The 21,776-nt window shown below is 42.5% G+C and overlaps 1 protein-coding gene across 4 annotated transcripts in view; it reads left to right on the top strand.

The window, feature by feature from the left end:
• The window catches only part of CCDC171 (coiled-coil domain containing 171), a 200,773-nt gene that overhangs the window by 10,273 nt on the left and 168,724 nt on the right, over positions 1 to 21,776 (top strand). For 3 of the 4 annotated variants that reach the window (XM_087957657.1, XM_087957653.1, XM_087957654.1), the window contains exons 6-8: positions 3,060 to 3,191; positions 14,974 to 15,120; positions 20,486 to 20,578. In XM_087957657.1, the coding sequence (XP_087813783.1) occupies positions 3,060 to 3,191; positions 14,974 to 15,120; positions 20,486 to 20,578 (372 nt within the window). The remainder of the gene's footprint in view (positions 1 to 3,059; positions 3,192 to 14,973; positions 15,121 to 20,485; positions 20,579 to 21,776) is intronic. The other variant, XM_087957656.1, reaches the window with a different exon arrangement.

The following is a 21,776-nucleotide window of genomic DNA, read 5'->3' as shown; positions in this document are numbered from 1 at the left end:
GGGGTAGACCTCTGCTTTCAGAATTCCCCAGCTGACCAGTTTGATCTAGTGCAGGGGTGTCAAACTTGCATCATCACGGTGGTGTCACATGACATATCGGGACTTTTTCCCCCTTCGCTAAACTGGGCGGGGTCGGGGTCAACACGTGGTGCATCTGGCCCGCGGGCTGCGAGTTTGACACTCTTGGTCTAGTGGTTGAGGAAAACACTGCCAATAGAGTAAAGAGCTTCAATGATAACCATCATCATCAAGCTTAGCTGGTTGGGGAATTCTGGGAACTGAAGTCCACCTGTCTTCAAGTGATGAAGGTCGAGAAACACTGCTCTATGTCATCATAGCATGTATGTACAAAGGGGCAAGGCTTAAGACAGCACAGACTTCTGGGAGTTGAAGTCCACCCATCTTGCAAGTGGTCAAGATTGAGAAACACTGCTCTATGGTATGCATCAACATGTACAAAGGGGCAGTGCTGTTGCCATTTTTCTGACCCATTCTGATGGTTGTTGCTGTATTTAATAGAAACTTTATGGTTCAGAAGAACATAAACACATATTCTTATTAGCACAGTATTTTCTGCTCAGTTTTTTCCACAAAAAAAAATTTCTTGGGTTCAAAAAAAGAATCTTGCAGTTTAAAAGATACGACACAAACTAAAGAGGGATTCACTGAGAGAAGGAAAACAGAAAGTTTAGCACTTGCAACATTCTGGAACTGACTTTATCTGAAGGAATATTTTGCCTTTTGGCAACGGGTTTACCTTTAAATTGAGTTGATAATTTTATGTTTTCTAAAACACAGTGACAGGGAGAGGTGAGTCTTGCTCTGCAGAATGTGGGGGAAAATATTTTAAATTCAGGATTCTTTTCCTGTCCAAATATAGTAAGTCTTATTTTTCAGGCAAAGAGGTAAGCAAACTGCTAAAAGCTAAATAATTAAGTGGGAGATTGATTTTTTTCTTTGACATGACAGTGTTACTTGAGGTGAAGGAAAAACGTCTTAATGGTTCTTGGCCAGTGAAGAGTCTAGAGCAGTGGTTCTCAATCTTTTCTTCACCATGGACCCCCTTTAAATAACTTTTGTGGCAATGGACTCCCAAGACATAACTCAAGATTTAAATAATAACATTTCTTCAAGTCTTCATGGATCCCCCAGAGGTCCACAGACCACTGGTCTAGAGCATGGATATCCGACCTCTTGTTTTGCTTGGACCTCACTGAGTGAAAAGGAATTGTCTTGGGCCACATATAAAAGATACAATATAGTTAATGTATATAACTCACATAATGTTAAAAGTGTACAATCTGGTCATCTTCTTTTAATGACCGGCTAATCCCTTGCAGGATGGAGTCTGGGCAACTGAGTGTTTACTGGCCGGATGACCTTCCTGTTACCAATGCGGAGTTATATTCAGCAGATACATTCCCATCTTGCACAAAGAGAAAAATAGGTTGATTCTCTACCTAGGATCAAACTCACAGCCTCCTGATTGTGAGGCGAGAGCTCCACCTGTAGGCCACCGCACCACTTTTAAAAGTGTACAATCTGGTGGGGTGGCATTATTAGCTGTCCGGGGCCATACGTGGCCAATGGGTCACAAATTGGACATGCCTGGTCTAGCATGTGGTATTCTTTTAAGTTGCATTTCTTGTTTCGTCCAAGACATTGAAGAATGTAACCTACACTCATCTGAGAGTATAGTTGATGTTCTTTGGGTGGGGACTTTCTTGTCCAAGGTAGCCAGCAGTTTAATGCAAATGTTTCATGAAAGAAAAAGTAGTATTTTGTAGCTGAATTTAGCAGGGTCAGTTGAGAGACAGAAAAGAGTGGGGGATTTTCACATGTTAAAAATTAATCTGATCCACAAAGCAGAGATGGACATTGTGTTCAGTAGCTTTTGCTCTGCAGTTCCCATCAGCACTACCTGTTCTCTCTACAGGAAAGGCTTGATGGGAGTTGCAATTCAATAATGTTTATAGTGACCAATGTTGCTGTCCCTGTGGTAAATTATTTGCCCAAGGCAGAATTTCAAACCTGGATTAAACAAGAGTGTAGAATTTTGATTTGCAAGCAGAAAGATTGGAACTGTGGTTTGTTCAGATACAACGGCAGTTTTTCTTGCTTATTAAAGAAAGATATGTTTCACTTTCCCTTCAGTGTAGCCAAAAATATTATTTTTTCTTAAATCTTAGTAGTTTCAACTACAGGTAGTCCTCAGCTTACGACCACAATTGAGCTCAAAATTTATGTTGTTAAGTGAGAAATTGGCTAAGTGAGTTTTGGCCCATTTTACGAGTTTTCTTGCCACCGTTGTTAAGTGAATCACTGCATTGGTTAAATTAGTAACACGGTTGTTAAGTGAATCTGGCTTCCCCATTGACTTTGCTTGTCAGAAGGTCGCAAAGGGGGATCATGTACCCTCCGGGACGCTGCAACTGTCATAAATGTGAGCCAGTTGCCAAGCATCCGAATGTAAATCACGTGACAATGGAGATGCTGTAAGGGTCATAAGTGTGAAAAATGGTCATAAACCTCTTTCTTTAGTGCTGTTGTTAACTTTGAATGGTCACTACGTGAACTGTTGTAAGTTGAGGACAACCTGTACTATATCTGAATAAAGGTAGAATCCATTCCAACTGATTCACCGAGTGCACTGGAAACCTCATAAATAGGATAGGATGGGATGGGATGGGATGGGATGGAATGGAATGGAATAGAATGGAATAGAATGGAATGGAATGGAATAGAATAGAATAGAATAGAATAGAATAGAATAGAATAGAATAGAATAGAATAGAATAGAATAGAATAGAATAGAATAGAGTTCTTTATTGGCCAAATGTGGTTGGACACACAAGGAATTTGTCTTGATGCAAATGCTCTCAGTATATAAAATGGTTTTCTCCTCTCCCTGGGTAAAATTAGGAAATGGGAATAACATGGATCTACAACACAATGTTTGATAGCTTTAATTAATTCCCGTCTGTATATATTTATATAGCTATATGTAAAGCCTACAGTATGTTACGATTAAGTTCATTTTACCCTGTGTCTACACCAAGGAGACATTGGAATGCCAGAAGGAACAGAAGAACGTGATAGAGTCAGAGATCATGAAAGTGGCAGAAGAAGAGTTTAGGTCTCAGGCAGAACATTGGAAATCAGAAAGAAACGAACTCCAATTTTTGTTGCAGGTATCTTTTGTTGGGTTAGGTCATGCTGCTAAACTAGAAGCAGTCCTATCTTTATCACAAGCCAAAAATAGTATTGGATTAATGGTTAAAAATGCAGGTAGTCCTCGATTAACGAGCACAACTGTGCTTAAAATTTATGTTGCTGAGACACTGGTTGAGTGAGTTTTGCTCCATTTGACAACTTTTCTTGCCACAGCTGTTAAGTGAATCACTGCAGCTGTTAAGTTAGTAACACGGTTGTGAGGTGAATCTGGCTTCCCCCCTTTGACACTGCTTGTCAGGAGGTCCCAAAAGATGATCACATCATCCTGGGACACTGCGACCGTCATAAATGTGAACCAGTTGCCAAGCATCCAAAATTTTAATCACATGACCATGGGGGATGCTGCAACAGATGTAAGTGTGAAAAACTGGCGTAAGTTACTTTTTTTCAGGGCTGTTGTCACTTTGAACGGTCACCAAATGAACTGTTGTAAGTCGAAGACTGCCTCTAATGGCAGTACTATTAGATTATTTCACTTTAGCCCCTTGAATATTATAAGCTGATGTCTCTTCTTAGAACACGATGGCCAGTACTATAATGATAGACTGTTTCTCCTCAATTTTTTTTGAAAAATGTGCCTCTTTTCTTAAAGGTATCTGTTTGTTCTATGTTTTGGCCAGGATATCCCAGTTGCAGGAGTTGATAGATACAGAGAAAACTAATAGCAGAAAAAGACCTACCCTGTTTCTCCAACAATACGGCCTCCCCCAATAGGAAGTCCCAGCATGTTTTATAGGCATGAAATGAAATTAAGCCCCTCCCCCCAAATTAAGGCCTATATTAAAACATGCGAAAAGGGGGGGAATGGTGGGGGGGGCTTGCCATTAGGAAGTACTTTTGTTGCACACCCAGATATGGTGCTGCCTGTGTTGATCCCGGTACGAAGTGCCCCACCAATGCCGAGGTCAACATCCAAGCTGTCACCGCCTGCCCACCCAAAGATGCAAGGGGGGGGGGGAATTAAGTCACCCCCGAAAAGACGGCCTAGCCATTTTTTCAGGGGCTCAAAAAAAAAAAAAAAGACCCGGCCTTATTATATGAGAAACACGGTAGTAGTCTATTGAGTCTGTGCTTTGAGTTTTTTTGTTTGTTTTTTGGTTTGTTTTCTTTTCACTTTGTTATATATACAGTATTATTATATTCATTATCATTTTTAATTATACATATATTTTATTAACGTTTATTTAATTTTTTATTTTTGTTGGATGATGGACAAGTGTTTATCCCAAGCATGTTTAAACTCAGTTACTGATAACTGACCCACTAACTCCGCTGGAAGTTGGTTCTAAGCTCCCACTTCTTCTTTCTGTGAAGTATAATACTTTCCAACATTACTTTTGAACTTCCCTGCTGTCAGTGTGAGGTTATGCCCCCTGTGATTTTTGCGTAATATTGAAAGTGCACTAGTAAAGTCCAAGTTTCTAGTCCAAATGATTACAGTACTGTATACCTTAGATGGGCATGCCTTAGGACAGGGGTCCCCAACCGCCGGTCCGCGGACCGGTACCGGGCCGCGGAACAAGCCTTACCGGGCCGCTGGTTGCTGGCGCCGCCATCTTTTTGGTAAAAAGCGCTTCCGGTGAGCTTTTCCGGGTAGAAAGCTCACCGGAAGCGCTTTTCATCAAAAAGATGGCGGCGCTACGCTTCGGTGAGCTTTTCGGGTAGAAAGCCATTTCTACCCGAAAAGCTCACCGAGCGCTGCGCCGCCATCTTTTGACGAAAGCGCTTCGGTGACGTCACCGGAAGCGCTTTCGTCATAAAAGATGGCGGCGCCCAGTTGACGCCGGTACCGGGCCGCGGCGCCCAGCTGATGCCGGAACCGGGCCGCGGCGTCGAAAAGGTTGGGGATCCCTGCCTTAGGAGTTAGTTAGACCATAGGCTGCAGCTAGAGTGCAAAGTAGTTAAGGAGGAAGCCTATTGCAAAAATACTTTTGCAGTTCAAAAGGCCAGGATGCTGTACAACAAAATTCAACACTTGTGCTAAAATGTAAAAGTCTACTTGGCCTGGATATTTGATTGGTCAGCTTCTTTATGTACTGATCTGGGAAAAGCGGGGATGTCCTCTTCATGAGGCTGGGTCTCAAGAACAGGAGTCTCACTCGATTTTATTGAGGGCCGCATCAGGGTTGTGTTTGATCTTGGGGTGGGTGTGGGTGGCCATTGCCAGCTCGATGTCACTCGTGTCGGGGGGTGCCTGTGGTGGCCCGAAAACAGTGAAAACAGGTTTGCCAGTGAAAACAGGCTCCCAAGCTCAGTTTTCGGCTGCGACAGCTTCCTGCAACCCTCTGCCAGCAAAAACAGAGCTCAGGAGAGCTGCACATGGCCCTCACAAGTTCCATTTTCACTGGCAGAGGCACCACAGGCCGGTCCTTTGCTGTTTCTAGGGTGGCCCCACGGGCCAGATCTAAGCACCCTGTGGGCCGAATCTGGCCCCTGGGCCTTGAGTTTGACATCCCTGCTGTAGACGTTTACAGTCTCCTAAGAGAAGGTATTCCTGACCCTGATAATAGAAGTGTCTCCCTGTTCATTTATGGTTGGCATCACAAATTGTACCATCTGAAGATTTACTTTATGCACTCAGGTTGTTACATTTGGGTTGATAATATTTTTGTTGTTCTGTAAAATAGCTTTCATCTAAAGTAAATCAATACTTTTAGTGTATACATCTGATACATTCAGATTGCTCCCAAAATTACCAGGCATCACGTCTTTAGTCACCCGAGTTGCAGATTCCAGAAATCTCCTGCAATATATCTGAGGATTTGGGAAAGGCTGCTATGTATGTTCAGCTCTTTTGCTTCCATATTTTTACCCTGTACAGTAGATACAGTACTGCCAGATCTGTTCCAAAACTCATTTTAGGTTAATTTGAGATTAGAAAGTAGACTACAGACTTTCAACCACTCCAGAGCTCTTCGTAAGGGCAGAATTAAAATAATGCCAATCAACAAGAGAAAAAGGAGAGAAGAAAGTGACGAATGTTCAAGTAGTGTGATTTTCTGACTACCAATATTTATATTTGTACCACAGGAAACAAAGTGATATTTTTATTATTTCCCGTGGTACAAATATAAATGTTGGCAGTCAGGTTTATCTATATACACAGATGATATGTAGTTAACTAAAAATTAACATTAGAAGGGTAACTTCCTCAGTTATCTCAAGAAGATGAGATTGTTTTCAAAGTAATTGTCTGTTAAACAGGTATTAAACAAAATCTCTAATTTACAGGGAACAATTAAAGCGAGAGAAGGAAAAGCCAATGCACTGATATTCTTGCAGGAATTGTGTTTATTTGAAAATCAAATGTGTTGTGAAATAATAGTGGCTAAAAAAGGATTTAAAGAAGAAATAATAGCTTTAAAAGAAGCTGGTACCAAATAGCATGGATAAAACTTAAAAGGAGAAAATATCCTAATGTAATAATAATAATCACCATTGACATCAACAAAATGACTATCAGTCAATTGCAAAAGGCAGCTTTACTTGGAACAGCTTACAAACTGTGACAGTACCTTTAATATCTTTATATACTGTGACAACATCTTTAATACCATCAAACAACAGCTTTGGCCTATCTTATGTCCTTGGGAAGGACTTACAGATGGATCAAAAGGCCAAATCCTGTCTAAATATCTGGCTGACTGTGTAGCCAACTATAAAAATAAATATCTTTGCACTATATTACATTAAAGTTACAAGGACATAAAAGTCTTTACTAACAGGTTGCAGAAGAGGACTATCTGTTGCTGTTGAAATGTTGAATTACAGTTCAGCCATGGTAGCGTAGCCAAAGTGAAGCGTGCAACGAGTTTTAATTCTGAACAGCCATAGATTTCTTACTCTTGGATAATAAAGTGTCTATTTGTGTGTATATGAGTTGATAAATACATATAAAACCTAATTGGGGGGGAATTGATTTGATCTGATTATGGTGAGTGTCGATCCTTAGAAATCACATAGATAGACTCTTCTATGACAATCTGTCCTAAGCCTTGGTCATTCAGGTCTACTAACATTGCATCCACTGTGATTAAAACTAGCCACGTTGCTTCTGGGCATCCTATCCTCTTTCTTTCTATCTTATTACATTATTTATATCTTTAGGTAAATCTGGTGTGTGCTCATTGCTATTTTCACGATTTAATTTTTAATCTTTCCCTTCTGTTACCTGTGTGTGAGCAATTATATTGCAAGTTTGAAATGGAAGATCTGGTCCCTTAAATAAGTCAGTTGAACCAGATGTAAGCTATGGCACGTAAACATTATTTTAGCAGTATCTATGAAAACTAAATTAAAATGATTGTCTATAGCAAAGAGAAATGGAATCATAAGCCCTTTGAAGAATTTTTAGCAGGGGGAAATGTTTAGCAGAGGAAGATGGGCTTTTGGAAGATTTATATTGAATCCTTTGCCTACTTTCTAAAAGAAGATTGGATTTTCTATAACAAATACAACAGCATCATCTTGTGGCTAACAGCCCAACATTGCATGAGAAACTTCTGAACTTACTTATAACCGAGTGATCTTTATTTTAGTTAGATATGCCATAGCATAGACCTATTTTAATTCCACTGGAGTTGTGAGGATAAGCTATTGAAATCAATCTTCTTTCACATAGTGATGTTGGATTGTAAGAAATGACTACATTTTATACTTGCTCTGCTTTCAAAAGCCACTCTAATATAGCAGCGTTATATTTCAGGGATTGCTTTAATAAGCTGAAATATCAATAAATCTTTTCTTTTGAGTGCATGTAATCCCTTCCTCCCCCCACGCCTTTTTTTTTTTTTTTTTTTGCATAAGTAAAACACAGCTTCTTTCATCTGAACTGGAAAGCCATGATTTAATGGCTTTGGAATGCAATGAACCTATTGTTTGCATTAATACATCGGTTTGTTAAAGCTGTAAATCATAGTTTTGTGATTTGGATGAAATTGGCTTGCTCTTGCATAAAGGGAATAGCAAAGTATCATTGATGCTTTGGCTTATTAAGCAGATATATGGTCAACTTGACATGCGCTATGGAGTCATACTGTGATTGATTCCTCTCTTCCACTTCTTAATATATCTGTAAATTTAATTTGGCAGTTATTAGTTCAACTTAAATTTCAATTCTTAATTGCCATTTCAGAAATTAAAAAAAAATATTTTTTTTGTTACCTCTATGACTGATATCAGTGTACTCTGCTTTACAGCAGCTTCTTGTCACTCCCAATTTAGATGGGCTTTAATATTTGGCCCTCTCATTTACAATTTTGATGACTGGACATTTTAAGTGGCAAAATCTGCACCCATTTCATGAGCCTCGGTGCAGGCTACTTCTGCTGCCTGCCAGCTGCCTGCAATTTGGCAGTTCAAATCCCACCAGGCTCAAGGTTGATTCAGCCTTCCATCCTTCCGAGGTGGGTAAAATGAGGACCCAGATTGTCGGAGCCAAGATGCTGACTCTGTAAACTGCTTAGAGAGGGTTGTAAAGCACTAAGTGCTATTGCTATTATGTAAAATTCTCAAACCACCTCCCAGAACAGGCTCTGATGCCATCTATTTTTGGGGCATGCTTGCCTTTGACATGCAATCAAAACCTGGCATAATCCTTGATTGATGGAAGTCCCATAAATCTTTTCAACTGAAACTAGCATTAAATTGCAACAAAATAGTATGCCATTTTTTTTTAAAGGGGGGCGCTGAACTATTTAAATGCAGCTAATGGCATGTTATAAAAATAAGTATTTGCTACCTCCATTAATACAATGTGAAGACATCTCCCAGATGAGGTGAACAGATTGACTGGGGATGATGGAATTAACATCTTTCTACCCCATATTAAATCTGAATGTATTTTATTTTTATTTATACCCTAAAAATTGTACATATTTATTTATAGCATTTGTATGTTGACGCATTCACTATGAGCTTCTGGCAGTTTATTTCAGAAATCATCCTTAGGAAACCAATGTACACTAAAGCATCAAAGATGAACTAATTAGTGCATTAATAAAATATATAAATATAATATATAAATATATTAATAAAATATAGTAAATAATTAAATAACAGATATATTGTTTGAATAAAACCCCAAATGTTTGTTGGAAAAGCTTGTTTCTCTAAAGTAACAGTTCAAGTCCTAAGTGACCAGCAAACGGAGGAATCAAGAAATAAGAACATCTTTGGATGTCTGAAAAGATATTTATTGATGATGGGGTAATATAATGGAATTCTCCAGCTCAACCTGTACCTAGTATAATTTAGGCATAGGTATTCAGAGTCTCTTTTTCATGCTTCGCCCTCCACCTGGGCTCAGTTGTGTCTTTGGCAACACTCCTGTTTCTTCCATTCTGCCCACGTATATAAGATGTTGCAGTCCACAAAGGTAAGGCTAGACAAACCTCAAATGACACTCAATCACAAAATAAGCACTTCAACTAAAAAACTGTAGGCCTCTTTTGCCTCACCTCATGGAGTAGCAACAGGCAGCTTCTCCCAGTTTGATTGTATTAGGTAAGAGGTTGAAGAAAGCAGCTCTTCAGCAGCTTAGGTGCTAACCCACATAAAGAACTTGACAGCATGCCACAAGCATTTTGAATTGTGTGTGAGAACCTATTGGTGGCAAATGTAGGGCTCATAGTACAAATGTATGTGCTTATGATGATGAATGCCTGGTTACAAATTAGCTACTGTATTACTTGCCAATTGGAGTTTCTGGGTGGTGCTATTTGGTTGGAAATCAAGTGATCCAAATCAATGGATTATGTGACCTGGTGGTGGCATGCAGATGCTGAAAAACATGGAGGGGAGCGGGAGAGGACTGAATTCAGGGCCCTTCATATGGGAGTGGCCATAGGGCCAACCATTCCTATACCGCCATCCCATGGAACTGTCTGCTAATGGAAGACTGGAAAGGCTAAAGAACATTGTAGCTCATAACAGCTGACAGGTTTTGTTGCACTGTGAGGTAAGGTAAAAGGTAAAGGTTCCCATTGCACATATGTGCTAGTCGTTTCCGGTCCATGCTTTAATATAATAAACCATAATATGTGGTTGGATTCCCACATAACAAAAAACCGAACCAACCATCGCAATAACTTAGCTTAATGGGCACAGTTAGCCCTTTCCCCACTTTCATCTAACCCCGGATGAATTTCCTGTGGCAATTGTTTCCTCCTTCCCTGCCCTGCCATTTGGTTGGTGAAATCAGTTAAGCACCTTCAGAAAGTAGACCAGGGATGTCCAACTTTGGTAACTTCGATTTCCAGAATTCCCCAGCCCAGAGATACGTTGAAGTCCAAAGGTCTTAAAGCAGGGGTCCCCAAACTTGGCAACTTTAAGACTGGTGGACTTCAACTCCCATAGCTGGCTGGAGAATTCTGGGAGTTGAAGTCCACAAGTCTTAAAGTTGCCAAGTTTGGAGACCTCCGTCTTAAAGTCACCATGGTTGGACTCTCCTAGTGTAGATCCAACTCTTCCTCTTTAGTCTCCTGCTTTTCAGGGCCATTCTCCTTTGACGGGACAAGCATCTGGTTCTTTCCAAACAGCTTCTTCTCAGCCCAGAGATACTGACCAATCTGGTCAGTAGTTTATTTGTGGAGATAGGGGCTGCATAGGGAAAGAAAGAAGAGAGCCTATTTACTCTCTGCTACCTCACGTGCAACAAAACCTGTTATGAGCTACAATGTTCTTCAGCCGTTCCAGTCTTCCGTTAGCAGATAGTTCCATGGGATGGTGGTATAGGAATTGTCAGCCCTATGGCCACTCAGTGACCACACAGGGACCCAGTGGCTCAGTGACTAAGACGCTGAGCTTGTCTATCAGAAAAGTCGGCAGTTCAGCAGTTCAAATCCCTAGCGCCGTGTAACGGAGTGAGCCCTCGTTACTTGTCCCAGCTTCTGCCAACCTAGCAATTCAGAAGCATGTAAAAATGCACGTAGAAAAATAGGAAACACTTTGGTGGGAAGGTAACAGCGTTCCGTGCGCCTTTGGTGTTTAGTTATGCCAGCCACATGACCACAGAGACGTCTTCAGACAGCCCTGGCTCTTCGGCTTTGAAACAGATGAGCACTTTAACTCAATTGTGTGTATCTATGTGTGGCTGAATAATTATTCATAACTACTCTCATAAACGTTTCCATGTGCATATACTTGTTACTCAAGGGTTATTCTGTACATATCATAACACATTTTCCTCCTTGTCACAAATGCTCTTGCATACCAGAATTGAGGCAGAGAAACACGCTGCATTATCAGTTAATAAAATAATGAGCCTAAGACAAAACATCTCACGTTTTTCAGCTGACTTTATTAAGTTTTCCCTTCCTCTGTACAGGTAGTCCTTGATTTACAGCAGTTCATTTAGTGACAATCTGAAGTTAACATCAGCCCAGAAAAAAGTGACCCATGACCATTTTGCACACCTGTGACTGTTGCAGCATACACATCATAGTCACATGATCAAAATCCAGACACTCGACAATTGGCTAATATTTATGGCAGTTGCAATGTCCTTGGATCCTGTGACCAACTTTTTGTGACCTTCTGACAAGCAAAGTCAGTGGAGAAGCCAGATTCACACAACAAGCGTGTTATTAACTTAACTGCAGTGATTCACCTAACCACAGTAGCAAGAAAGCTCGTAAAACAGGGCAAAATTCACTTAACAACTTTCTCACTTAGCAACAGAAACTTTGGGCTCAGTTGTGGTTGTAAGTCGAGGACTATCTGTGTTGAGAAACGGTACAACACTCTGTGTGATGTAGGAGTTATATAGCCACTTTCAAGCTAAGCAATATATTTGACTAGGCCTGGCGCTAGGACAGTTCTCTAAAACAGTGGTTGCCAACTGGTGGGCCGCAGACCACTGGTGAGCCACGAGAAAATTTTGGTGGTCCGCAGAGAAATGTCCCTCCCAAAGCAACCCCCAAAGCAATTAATCCAGTCTGTCTGTCTGTCTCTCTCTTTCTCTCTTCCCCTGAGAACGGAGCTGAAAAGCAGATTAGTGAAGGAATGTGGCTGCCTTGAAGGGTGTGTGTGTGTGTGTGTGAGGGACCTCTGTGTGTGTGTGAGGGGGGGGGAGAACATCACTGCCAGCTCTCCGAGGTTAGATCAGATCTCTCTCCCACCAGCAAGCCACCGTCAGTCAAAATTCATATTAGTGGTCAGCAGGATTTAAAATAATGAGTTTGGTGATCCCTGAGGTCCAAAAGGTTGGTGACCCCTGCTCTAAAATGTTACTGAATCAGCCAACAAGGAAAGTGAGACAAAGACAAAAGCAAATATGTTCTATTTTAACTAAATACCTCTATACTAATTGCTCTTGTTTTTATCTACTGCAATAATAAAAAAAAACTCTTGTGATGATAGTTTTGAAGGACCCTTTATGAAGGACTCTTCTGTTCATCATATCTGATCATACTGTACAGCCTAGAGCAGGGGTGGGCAAACTACGGCCCGTGGGCCACATCCGGCCCGTTTGTCTGTCCAATGCGACCCGCCCCTGAAAAAAAATCGCTGCCATTGGTCTGTCCAATCCGCCCGCCCCTGAAAAAAAATCACTGGGCGTGGCGTATTGCCCTGTGCCGCGTGGCCCCCAAAGCTGCAAAACAGTGCGGAGCGATCTAGGGTAGGAAAGAAAAGAAATTTGCAAAGGCCTCGGCTGGGAGTTCGAAATCACCTTCGATTGCGACCTCTCCGAAGGTGAGTCCCTGCCGATCCCCTTTTTTCCGAGGCTTCCAGGCTTAAACTTTGCAAAGGCAAAGCTTGCAGGCTGGAGCGTCTTCCCGCTGAGGAGCAGGAAGGGTTCCACCGGCGGGCGGGGCGGGCTGCTTGGAGCCACCTAAAGCTAGGCCGCTGCTGGTGGAGCCTTGCCCTGCCTTGGTGCCCGTTCCCGGCTCGGCGGTCCTGCTCGGGCGGCACTTTAAAAGCCTGCTCCCAGCACCCGAGCAACTTCCCAGCAACTTTCCGCTTCGTTTTAACTCGCGGGCGCTCGCCTGGCCCCGACTCGTGCGGCGGAGGGTAAGCCCGGCGGGCGGGCGGGCAGGTGGGCTGCTTGGAGGAGCGACCGGCGGCGCTCCGGGCTTCCCCTCCGCCGTGTGGCTCGGGGCGGCGCCCGCAAGTTAAAGCGAAGCCGAAAGTTGCTGGGAAGTTGCTTGATTTCGGGCTTCTAGCCTTAAACTTTGCAAAGGCAAAGTTTGCAGGCTGGAGCGTCTTCCCGCCGAGGAGCGGGAAGGGTTCTGCCCAGCGGGCGGGGAAGGCTGCTTGGAGCGGGCTGCCGTGCGGCTCAGGGCGGCGCGAGCGCCTGCGAGTTAAAAGGAAGCCGAAAGTTGCTGGGAAGTTGCTTGGGTTTCCAGGGCTTCCAGGCTTAAACTTTGCAAAGGCAAAGTTTGCAGGCTGGAGCGTCTTCCCGCCGAGGAGCAGGAAGGATTCCGCCCGGCGGGCGGCGGGCTGCTTAAACTTTGCTCGGCCGGCACTTTAAAAGCCTGCTCCCAGCACCCGAGCAACTTCCCAGCAACTTTCGGCTTCCTTTTAACTCGCAGGCGCTTGCGCCTGGCCCCGAGCCGCGCGGCAGAGGAAGCCCGGTGGGCGGGCAGGCTGCTTGGAGGAGGCGACCGGCGGTGCTCCGGCAGCAGCAACAGGCAGTTTCGCCCGGGCTCCGCTCAGGTGTCCGGCTGGGGCTGTCAGGAGTTGCTATCGCCGGCGCAGCTCAGGTGCTCCAGTCCCGCGTTGCCTTGGGAAGGAAAAGGCAAAACCAGGAGCCGCTGAGCCTGAGCCTCGGTGCTGCTGCTCCCGTTGCAAAGCACCGCGCGGCTCTTCCTTTTGCCTTTCCCTTCCCGAGGCAACGCGGGACTGGAGCCGTGCGGATCCGCGCCGGCGGTAGCAATTCCTGACTCAGGGGCCTCCAAGGGGAGGGAAGGAGGAGAAGAGGGGGGAAGGGTGGGGGGCGATTCCCAAAAATCTTGTGCTGACCCGGCCCGTCTGTCAAATTTTAAAAGTCAATGTGGCCCCGAGCCAAAAGTTTGCCCACCCCTGGCCTAGAGGATTGATTGAGTGTGGGTGTCTGTTGTTAGGAAATAAAGGGAACCAGCAAGGAGTAATGGTTATCATACAGGATTTATTGTGGAGGGATCTGGATACAAATATACATTGAAATTGGAATTTCTCTGGGTAATTTTCTGTGGGCTAGTCATGGACTCCACACAAACTGGCACTGATGTTGAGTGGCAGACATTGGGTGAGTGGGAAACGAAGTAGAAGCACTGGCTTGAAATCTGTGGCAAAAAGGTGGAATGTAAAGGAAAGGAATACATTTTTTAAAAAAATCAACCATAATGTCGACTGAATAATTTTAGCCCTGTTATTTTTACCTAGAAGTACCGTGTTATGTAAGCCTGTGACAAATCTAAAGTTGAAACCGTTAAAATGGCAACGTGAACTTCTAAACGTCCTAAGTAAATGGAAATTCTTTATGTAGTATAGAAAAAAAAGAAACAAACCTAAAATATTTTTACTTAGAAACGTATCGACAGTGCAGATCCTGCTTCTAAGTAATGGTGTTTGGGGCTACTGGTAGACAACAATCACGGAGGCCTTTCAGTGGGACAACTTCCAATTTATGTGTGGTTCTGAGTTGTTTGAGGACTCTTGATCCTACTCTCGGATTTAAAGACCAACTGTACATTGTATCCAGATCTTTCTCTTCAAGGAAAATGCTGAAGTTGGAACTAATTCTTATTCTCCCACCAGGAAAGCACCAGCACGGTGCAAAACGTCCGCAGAAAGGTACAAGAGCTAGAAAGAGAACATAGTGGCTGCTCAGAAGCCTTGAGGAGACAGGCCAGCGAACTTCAGTTCGGTGCTGAGCGAGAGACTCGGCTTAGAAAAGAACTTGAGGTAAGAACTTCACCAAATAATGAGGCGGGTATCCGATGGCAACCTTCTGTTTTGTTCCTGGGCTTTGTTCCCTTGCAAAAGGAGCTGTTGATAGCGAGGAGACCTTGTCCAGGCCCTTTGGAGTAAAAGAGGATAAGGAAACACCAGTGAAAGGCCTAAAAGAAAGGAAAATACTTTCAAAAGCAGTTTCTTCCGTAATTTAAGTCAGATAAAGGAGGCTTTTCTCTTCTTTGCACAGCTTTGGCATAATGAGTTTCTAAATCCCGGTAAGAGGCCTTGGGCTTTGGCCAGAAATTTCCAGTCCCATGAGAGTGGATTTTTGTCCGCTTCAGTTCTGTTTTGCATTGTGTTGTACAGGTAGTCCTCAACTTACAACCACAACTGCGCCCAGAATTTCTGTTGTTAAGCAAGACATTTGCTAAGTGGGTGTCAACTCATAAAACATTTTCTATATACACGTTTTATAGTTGTCAACAGAAAGAAGGGTGGGGGGAGTTTCAAAGAGCAGGCAGCAGTGTGGAATTGAAAGTACATTCCATTCATATTTTCTTCAGAGACTGATTAGATGACTGAAGCTTCTGCCGGGCAAGAATCTAATTGGAGAACATGATTGATGACTCTTGGCTATGGTCGGGTTTCGTTGGAGAATATTAATTATGATACACTCAGAGGGGTTGGAGGAAAAGCAGGGTCAAGGGTGACAGTAAATTATGTGTCTCAGAGTCGGCTACACCCAGGTCATGCCAACATGTTGACTTCCAGAAAATCCTTTGAAGTTTTGGGAGTGTGGCTCGAGACTCACGATTTAATTGGGGTAACTGCCGGAATCCTGACAGTGGGTTTTGTCCCATTTGACAACCTTTCTTGCCACACAGTCCCTGCGGTTTGATAAGTGAGTAACCTGGTTGTTAAGTGAATCTGGCTTCCCCATGGACTTGCCTTGTCAGAAGTTCGCAAAAGGGAGGAATGCTGTGACCCCTGGGATACCACAGCCATCGTAAATGCGAGTGAGTTGTCAAGTATCTGAATGTAAAATCACACGACCATGAGAATGCTGCAACCGTCATAAGCGTGAGGTCATTTTTTTCAGCGCCGTTGTAACGGTCGCTAAACGAACTGTTGTAAGTCGAGGTCTACCTGTACATCCAGAGTGTATCAGGTTGGGTAAGAATGCCAGGAATAAAATAGGGTAGATAAAGATCCACCCCAAATCATCAGTGTGCTATCACAACATCTTTTTATTTCGTAGAACACAAAAGAGGTTGCCCACAAGTTTGTTTGGAAACAATTTGCAGAGTCCGTGGCCAGCTTTTTTTTTTAGTGAGCAACTAGTTTGCTATGGCCTATGGCAGTGATGGCTAACCTTTTCCATGTTGCGTGCCTGCAACCATGATGCAATGCACGTGTGACTCCCCCGCCCCCTGCGCATGCGATCCCCCGCACGCCACGTACCTCTGCACATGCACAAACATCTCCCACGAGAGCGTCTCCCCCTGCGCATACGCTAGCAGATACTCGATACTTCCGGCACAGGTGCCATAGGTTCATCATCACAGGCCTATGGATTTACCCAGTTCAGGGATAGTTTAAAAAAAGAGCACAACAATTTAATAAAAAAACCTTTTTTATTATGCTAATGTTGAATTAGAAAAACCTTTAAAGTCTGGAATTACAAAGGAGATGAAATTAAATGGCTTGTGGGTTGTTTTGGTCAAGAGCGGAAAAGATTAGGCATTAAATAATAAATCCTAGCCATTTGAAATAGTTGTTGCCCAACCTTATGTGGAAAGTCCTCTAAATTATCCGAGAAGAGGATAATCTGAGTATTGGGTATTATTTTTCTTTTAGGTAATTAAGATGTTTTTTTAAAACATAGCACAGGTCAATCTGATACCAAAAGGAAATGTTGCTTTAGCGTTAGTGTTCCTATGGTGCCCTCTAGTGGTTTTTGAGGTCAATTGTAGACCATTTAACAGTAATCTCTGTATCCTTCCTTCCTCAATTTTTTTTTTCCAGCCTATACATTTTCAGACCCCCTTATCTCTATTAAAACCAGAAAGCGGCTGATGTGCAATTTGCACTTCTTGGTGTAAAGCCAGATTTTCACACTCTCTTGGCTTAATTTTTGCTACTTTTTCTTTTTTGGTTTTGTCATGTAGCTTTTTATTATCTATGGGCTTATTAAATAAACATAATCCGAAACACGAGATGAAGGAGATCTTTTAAAAGTTTATGGGGAGGAGATAAGAATTTATAGTCTGAATAAATTATTAGGTTATTATGTTTTATGAATTGAGATGCTACCAGCTCAGTTATCTGGAACTGGAATCCTAATTTGATTTATTTACCTTCCCAAATCCTATAAAAGTGAAATGTGTTGTAAATAAAGAATACCCCTCCTGGCTACTAGACATTCTTTTTTACTGGAGTTAACACATGCTGCCTAACAACTTCTGCATTGACTTTATGGATAAATCTTTATTTTTTTCTCCAGTGTCTTGATGTTGATGGTACCATTAGGTGCTGGAAGAAATAATGGGTCTTAATGTGTTCACACAAGTATGTTTTAACTAGTATAGATATTATCAGAATATAGAATAACAGAGTTGGAAGGGACCTGGGAGGTCTTATAGTCCAACCCCTTGCTTAGGCAGGAAACCCTATACCTTTTCAGACAAATCTGTGTCAGAACAGTTTACCCTTTTCTTTTAAAAGAGCTACTGAATCTTGTTTTTTTTCCCCAAAGAAAAACTAGGAATAAATGTTTAAGCAATTTACTCCAGAAATGTGGATTTTTGTAGTAAAAGCCTCTTTATTCATTTGTTAGCTCCTGGCTCCTAGAACTGAAGACAAATTTCCTGACAGGGAGAAGTGGAAGGGCTTGCCTTCAGAAGTTGTGTGGGCTTCATCACTGGAGGCTTTTAAGAAGAAACCGAACAGCCATCTGCCTGAAATGGTATAGGGCAGGGGTAGGGAAACTTGGCTCTTTGATCACTTATGGACTTCAACTCCCAGAATTCCTGAGTGAGCCATAAAAGTTTCCCCATCCCTGGCCTACTGGTTTTTTAGTTGTGAGGGAAATCAATTTTTGACTTGAATGGGACTGTTTAATATACAAATGGAGGACATATAAGGAATATAAAGAACATGCCCTACATTTAATATATTAAACAGTCCCATTCAAGTCAAAAATTGATTTCCCTCACAACTAAAAAACCAGTAGGCCAGGGATGGGGAAACTTTTATGGCTCACTCAGGAATTCTGGGAGTTGAAGTCCATAAGTGATCAAAGAGCCAAGTTTCCTTACCCCTGGTATAGGGTCCTGCTTGGGCAGATGGGGGTTGGACTAGAAGACCTCAAGGGTCCCTTCCAACTCTGTTATTCTGTTCTGTCCTGTTTTATCTCTTTGTTAGACTTTCTACCAGAGTACAGGTAGCCATCACTTCAAGATGGTAATTGAGAGTGGCAACTTTGTTGCTAAGCAGCCTGGTTGTGAAGCTTGATGTTAACATGACTACGCCAACTTACGTCGTTCCATTTGCCTTCATTTGGCAAATCCTGTGCGGTTGCAGTGTGCTGTGGTCACATGATCTGTTGTTTGTGACCTCCTGCAGGCTTCCCCATTGACTTTGCTTGTTGGAAGTCAGCAGTGGAGGTCTCAAATGGGGGATCATGACTGCAGGATGCTACAGTGTCATAACTGTCACTCGGGTGAGGAACATCCAGATTATAGCAACAGCAGTTAGACTTATATACCGCTTCACAGTGCTTTCCAGCCTTCTCTAAGCGGTTGACAGAGTCAGTCTATTGCCCCCAACAATCTGGGTCCTCATTTTACCCACCTGAGAATGATGGAAGGCTGAGTCAACCTTGAGCCTGGTGGGATTTGAACTGCCAAATTGCAGGCAGTCAGCAGAAATAGCCTGTAGTACTGCATTATGCCACCATGGCTCATCATGGTCATGTGATCGTGGGTATGCTGTAATGGCTGTGAGAATGAGGATCTGTCATACGTCCTCTCCCCATTCAGCACTGTCATAACTTTGAACAGTCGTTGAATGTTGTTCAACAAGGGTTACCCGTATCCAGTGTGGGTTGATTACTGAGGCTGTGGAAATCATTTCGAGGTGTATTTCACGGAAGCAACTGTTCAAAATGATTGTTGAAAGGATCTAAAAGCAGCGTCCTGTCAAAACAGCCAGAGTAGTCAACACAAGAACTATTATATATCATGAGTGCATGGGAAGTCCTCAACTTATGACCATTTGTTTAGTCATGCGATCAGAATTTGGACACTTGACAACTGGCATGTTTTTATGACAGTGGTGGTGTCCCAGGGTCATGGGATCATCTTTTGTGACTTTCTGACAAGCAAAGTCAATAGGGAAGCCAGATTTATTTAACAAATGTGTTAACTAACTGAACCACTGCAGCGATTCACTTAACGATGGTAGCAGGAGAGGTCGTAAAATGGGACAAAACTTGTTTCGCCTCTGTCCTGCTTAGCTATAGAAATGTTGGGTTCAACTGAGGCCATAAGTCGAGGACTTAGCAGGAGAGGTCGTAAAATGGGACAAAACTTGCTTAGCCTCTGTCCTGCTTAGCTACAGAAATGTTGGGCTCAACTGTGGCCATAAGTCGAGAACTTACCTGTACGGGTTGAAGGGCAATCGACGCTTTGGCTGTCTTGCTGAGGTGAAGCGTGTATTTCATGGGCATTTTACTGGTTCTCTGAAAGGCCTCTCTGAATAGTTTTGCACCAGTATTAATTATAACCCAATTTATACTTAAAAAAATAGAAATTGAGAGATTTAAAAACATGGCCACAGAGGAGAAAGTGTCACAACCATGTAGAGTAAGGGTCTCCGATCTTGGCAACTTTAAAACTTGGTGGACTTCAACTCCCAGAATTCCCCAGCCAGCAAAGCTTAAAGTTGCCATGGTTGGAGACCCATGATGTAGAGGCCAAACTTAAGCAAAATAAGGAACCCTTGATAGGCTTTTAAAATGGAGTAGATTCAAAGGCGTTTGTGAGCAGAATATTTGTAGGATCCTGGATTCTGAATATTCTACTTGGCACCACCCACTGAGAATACCTCCAGGCAATAAAGTTCTTATGAAACAAATATCTGGTTATTTATATCTGAGAAGAAGCTCACTTAGGTATGCTGAATGTGGCCCTTGTAAAACTTCACAAAACATGAATCAATCTGGAAGTAGTTAGAAGCCAATGCAGCTGAGCAAAGTTTGGATCGATGTTAGTAGTACTTTTAAGCTGAGAGTTTCGAGAAGCACTTGAGGTAGGGGTGTGTGTGTCTGTGTTGCTAACTTTTTTTAAAACTTTTTAACTTTTTTTTTTAACAGCTAACTATGGCCAGAGTAAAAAAACTGGAGGAAAACATTGAGGCTGAGAGGGCGTCACATCTGGAATCCAAATTTAATTCTGAAATCATTCAGGTAAATTGAGAAAAGCACCATATGGAACCGATAAGTGCATTGCAGGCTCTTTGCACACCTGGATGGTTAGCACAGGTTTAATTATTTTACATTTAATGTCATTTTTGTGTGTGGATAAAATGTGGTCCTCTTTAAAGAAAAATTCCTCGAAAGTATTTGGACAATTGGTTTGTAGCCAGTTAACTAACAAAATAGAACATGCTGGACAACTGGAAGGTTTTATGCCTCAGTCGGCAAGGCAAAGTGAAGTTTAAACATCCTGGATTGGTTCCTAAATTGATGTAGCCTCCAGGTCATCATACCAGACTGGATCAACAGTTATTCTCCTAAGATTAAATCTGTAAAATAAAATGAGCCATGGTGGTACAGTGGTTAGAGTGCAGTACTGCTTGCTACTTCTGCTGACTGCCGACTGTCTACAATTTGGCAGTTCAAATCTCACCAGGCTCAAGGTTGACTCAGCCTTCCATCCTTCCGAGGTGGAAGACCCAAATTGTTGGGGGCAATATTCTGACTCTGTAAACAGCTTAGAGAAGGCTGTAAGGCACTGTAAAGTGGTATATAAATCTAAGTTCAATTGCTATTGCTATTCAAGGGTGGTAAATAGTGACAAGTTGTTTTTCATCATTTTGTCTGTTTGTCTTCCTCCGATGATCTCAAAATTCATCCTGAAGCAGAACCCTCATAATTCAAGTTCTGTAACTAGCTGCACATCCTGCCTTCCAGTCTAGGAACTGAACTGAATTCTTAAGGCTGATCTGCAGAAAATAGCAAGAGAATGGAATAGCTTCTGGGTAGCTTTCACAATGGACAACCATTGGACTGAAATGATATAGGGCCTCCTGCTTGAGCAGGGGGTTGGACTAGAAGACCTTTGAGGTCCCTTCCAACACTCTATTATTCTATGTTCTATGAATCTAGAGGGATTACGGACTACAAATACCAAGGCAAAATGATGCCCAAAGGATACCATGTCTCTTTTCCATTGCAGTCATGAAATGTATATGTTTCCGAGCAAATAAATCTGAGAAGCTTGCCATGTTGATTCTACGTGCTTTCTCAGTTCTCTTGTCAAATTCTGAACCAAGGCCCTGTGAAGGAATGTGTTTAAACCTGTGTCCTAAGTAATTTATATCACAGAGATCTTTTGCCTCACCGCCAAGTACTAGAACAGTGTACAAAACACCAGCCTAAAGTC

The sequence above is a fragment of the Notechis scutatus genome, chromosome 2, assembly GCF_049901735.1.
Source record: "Notechis scutatus isolate UNSWTSFEM ecotype Mainland chromosome 2, rNotScu1.2, whole genome shotgun sequence".
NCBI lineage: Eukaryota > Metazoa > Chordata > Lepidosauria > Squamata > Elapidae > Notechis > Notechis scutatus.
This window is presented reverse-complemented; position numbering and strand designations above follow the sequence as displayed.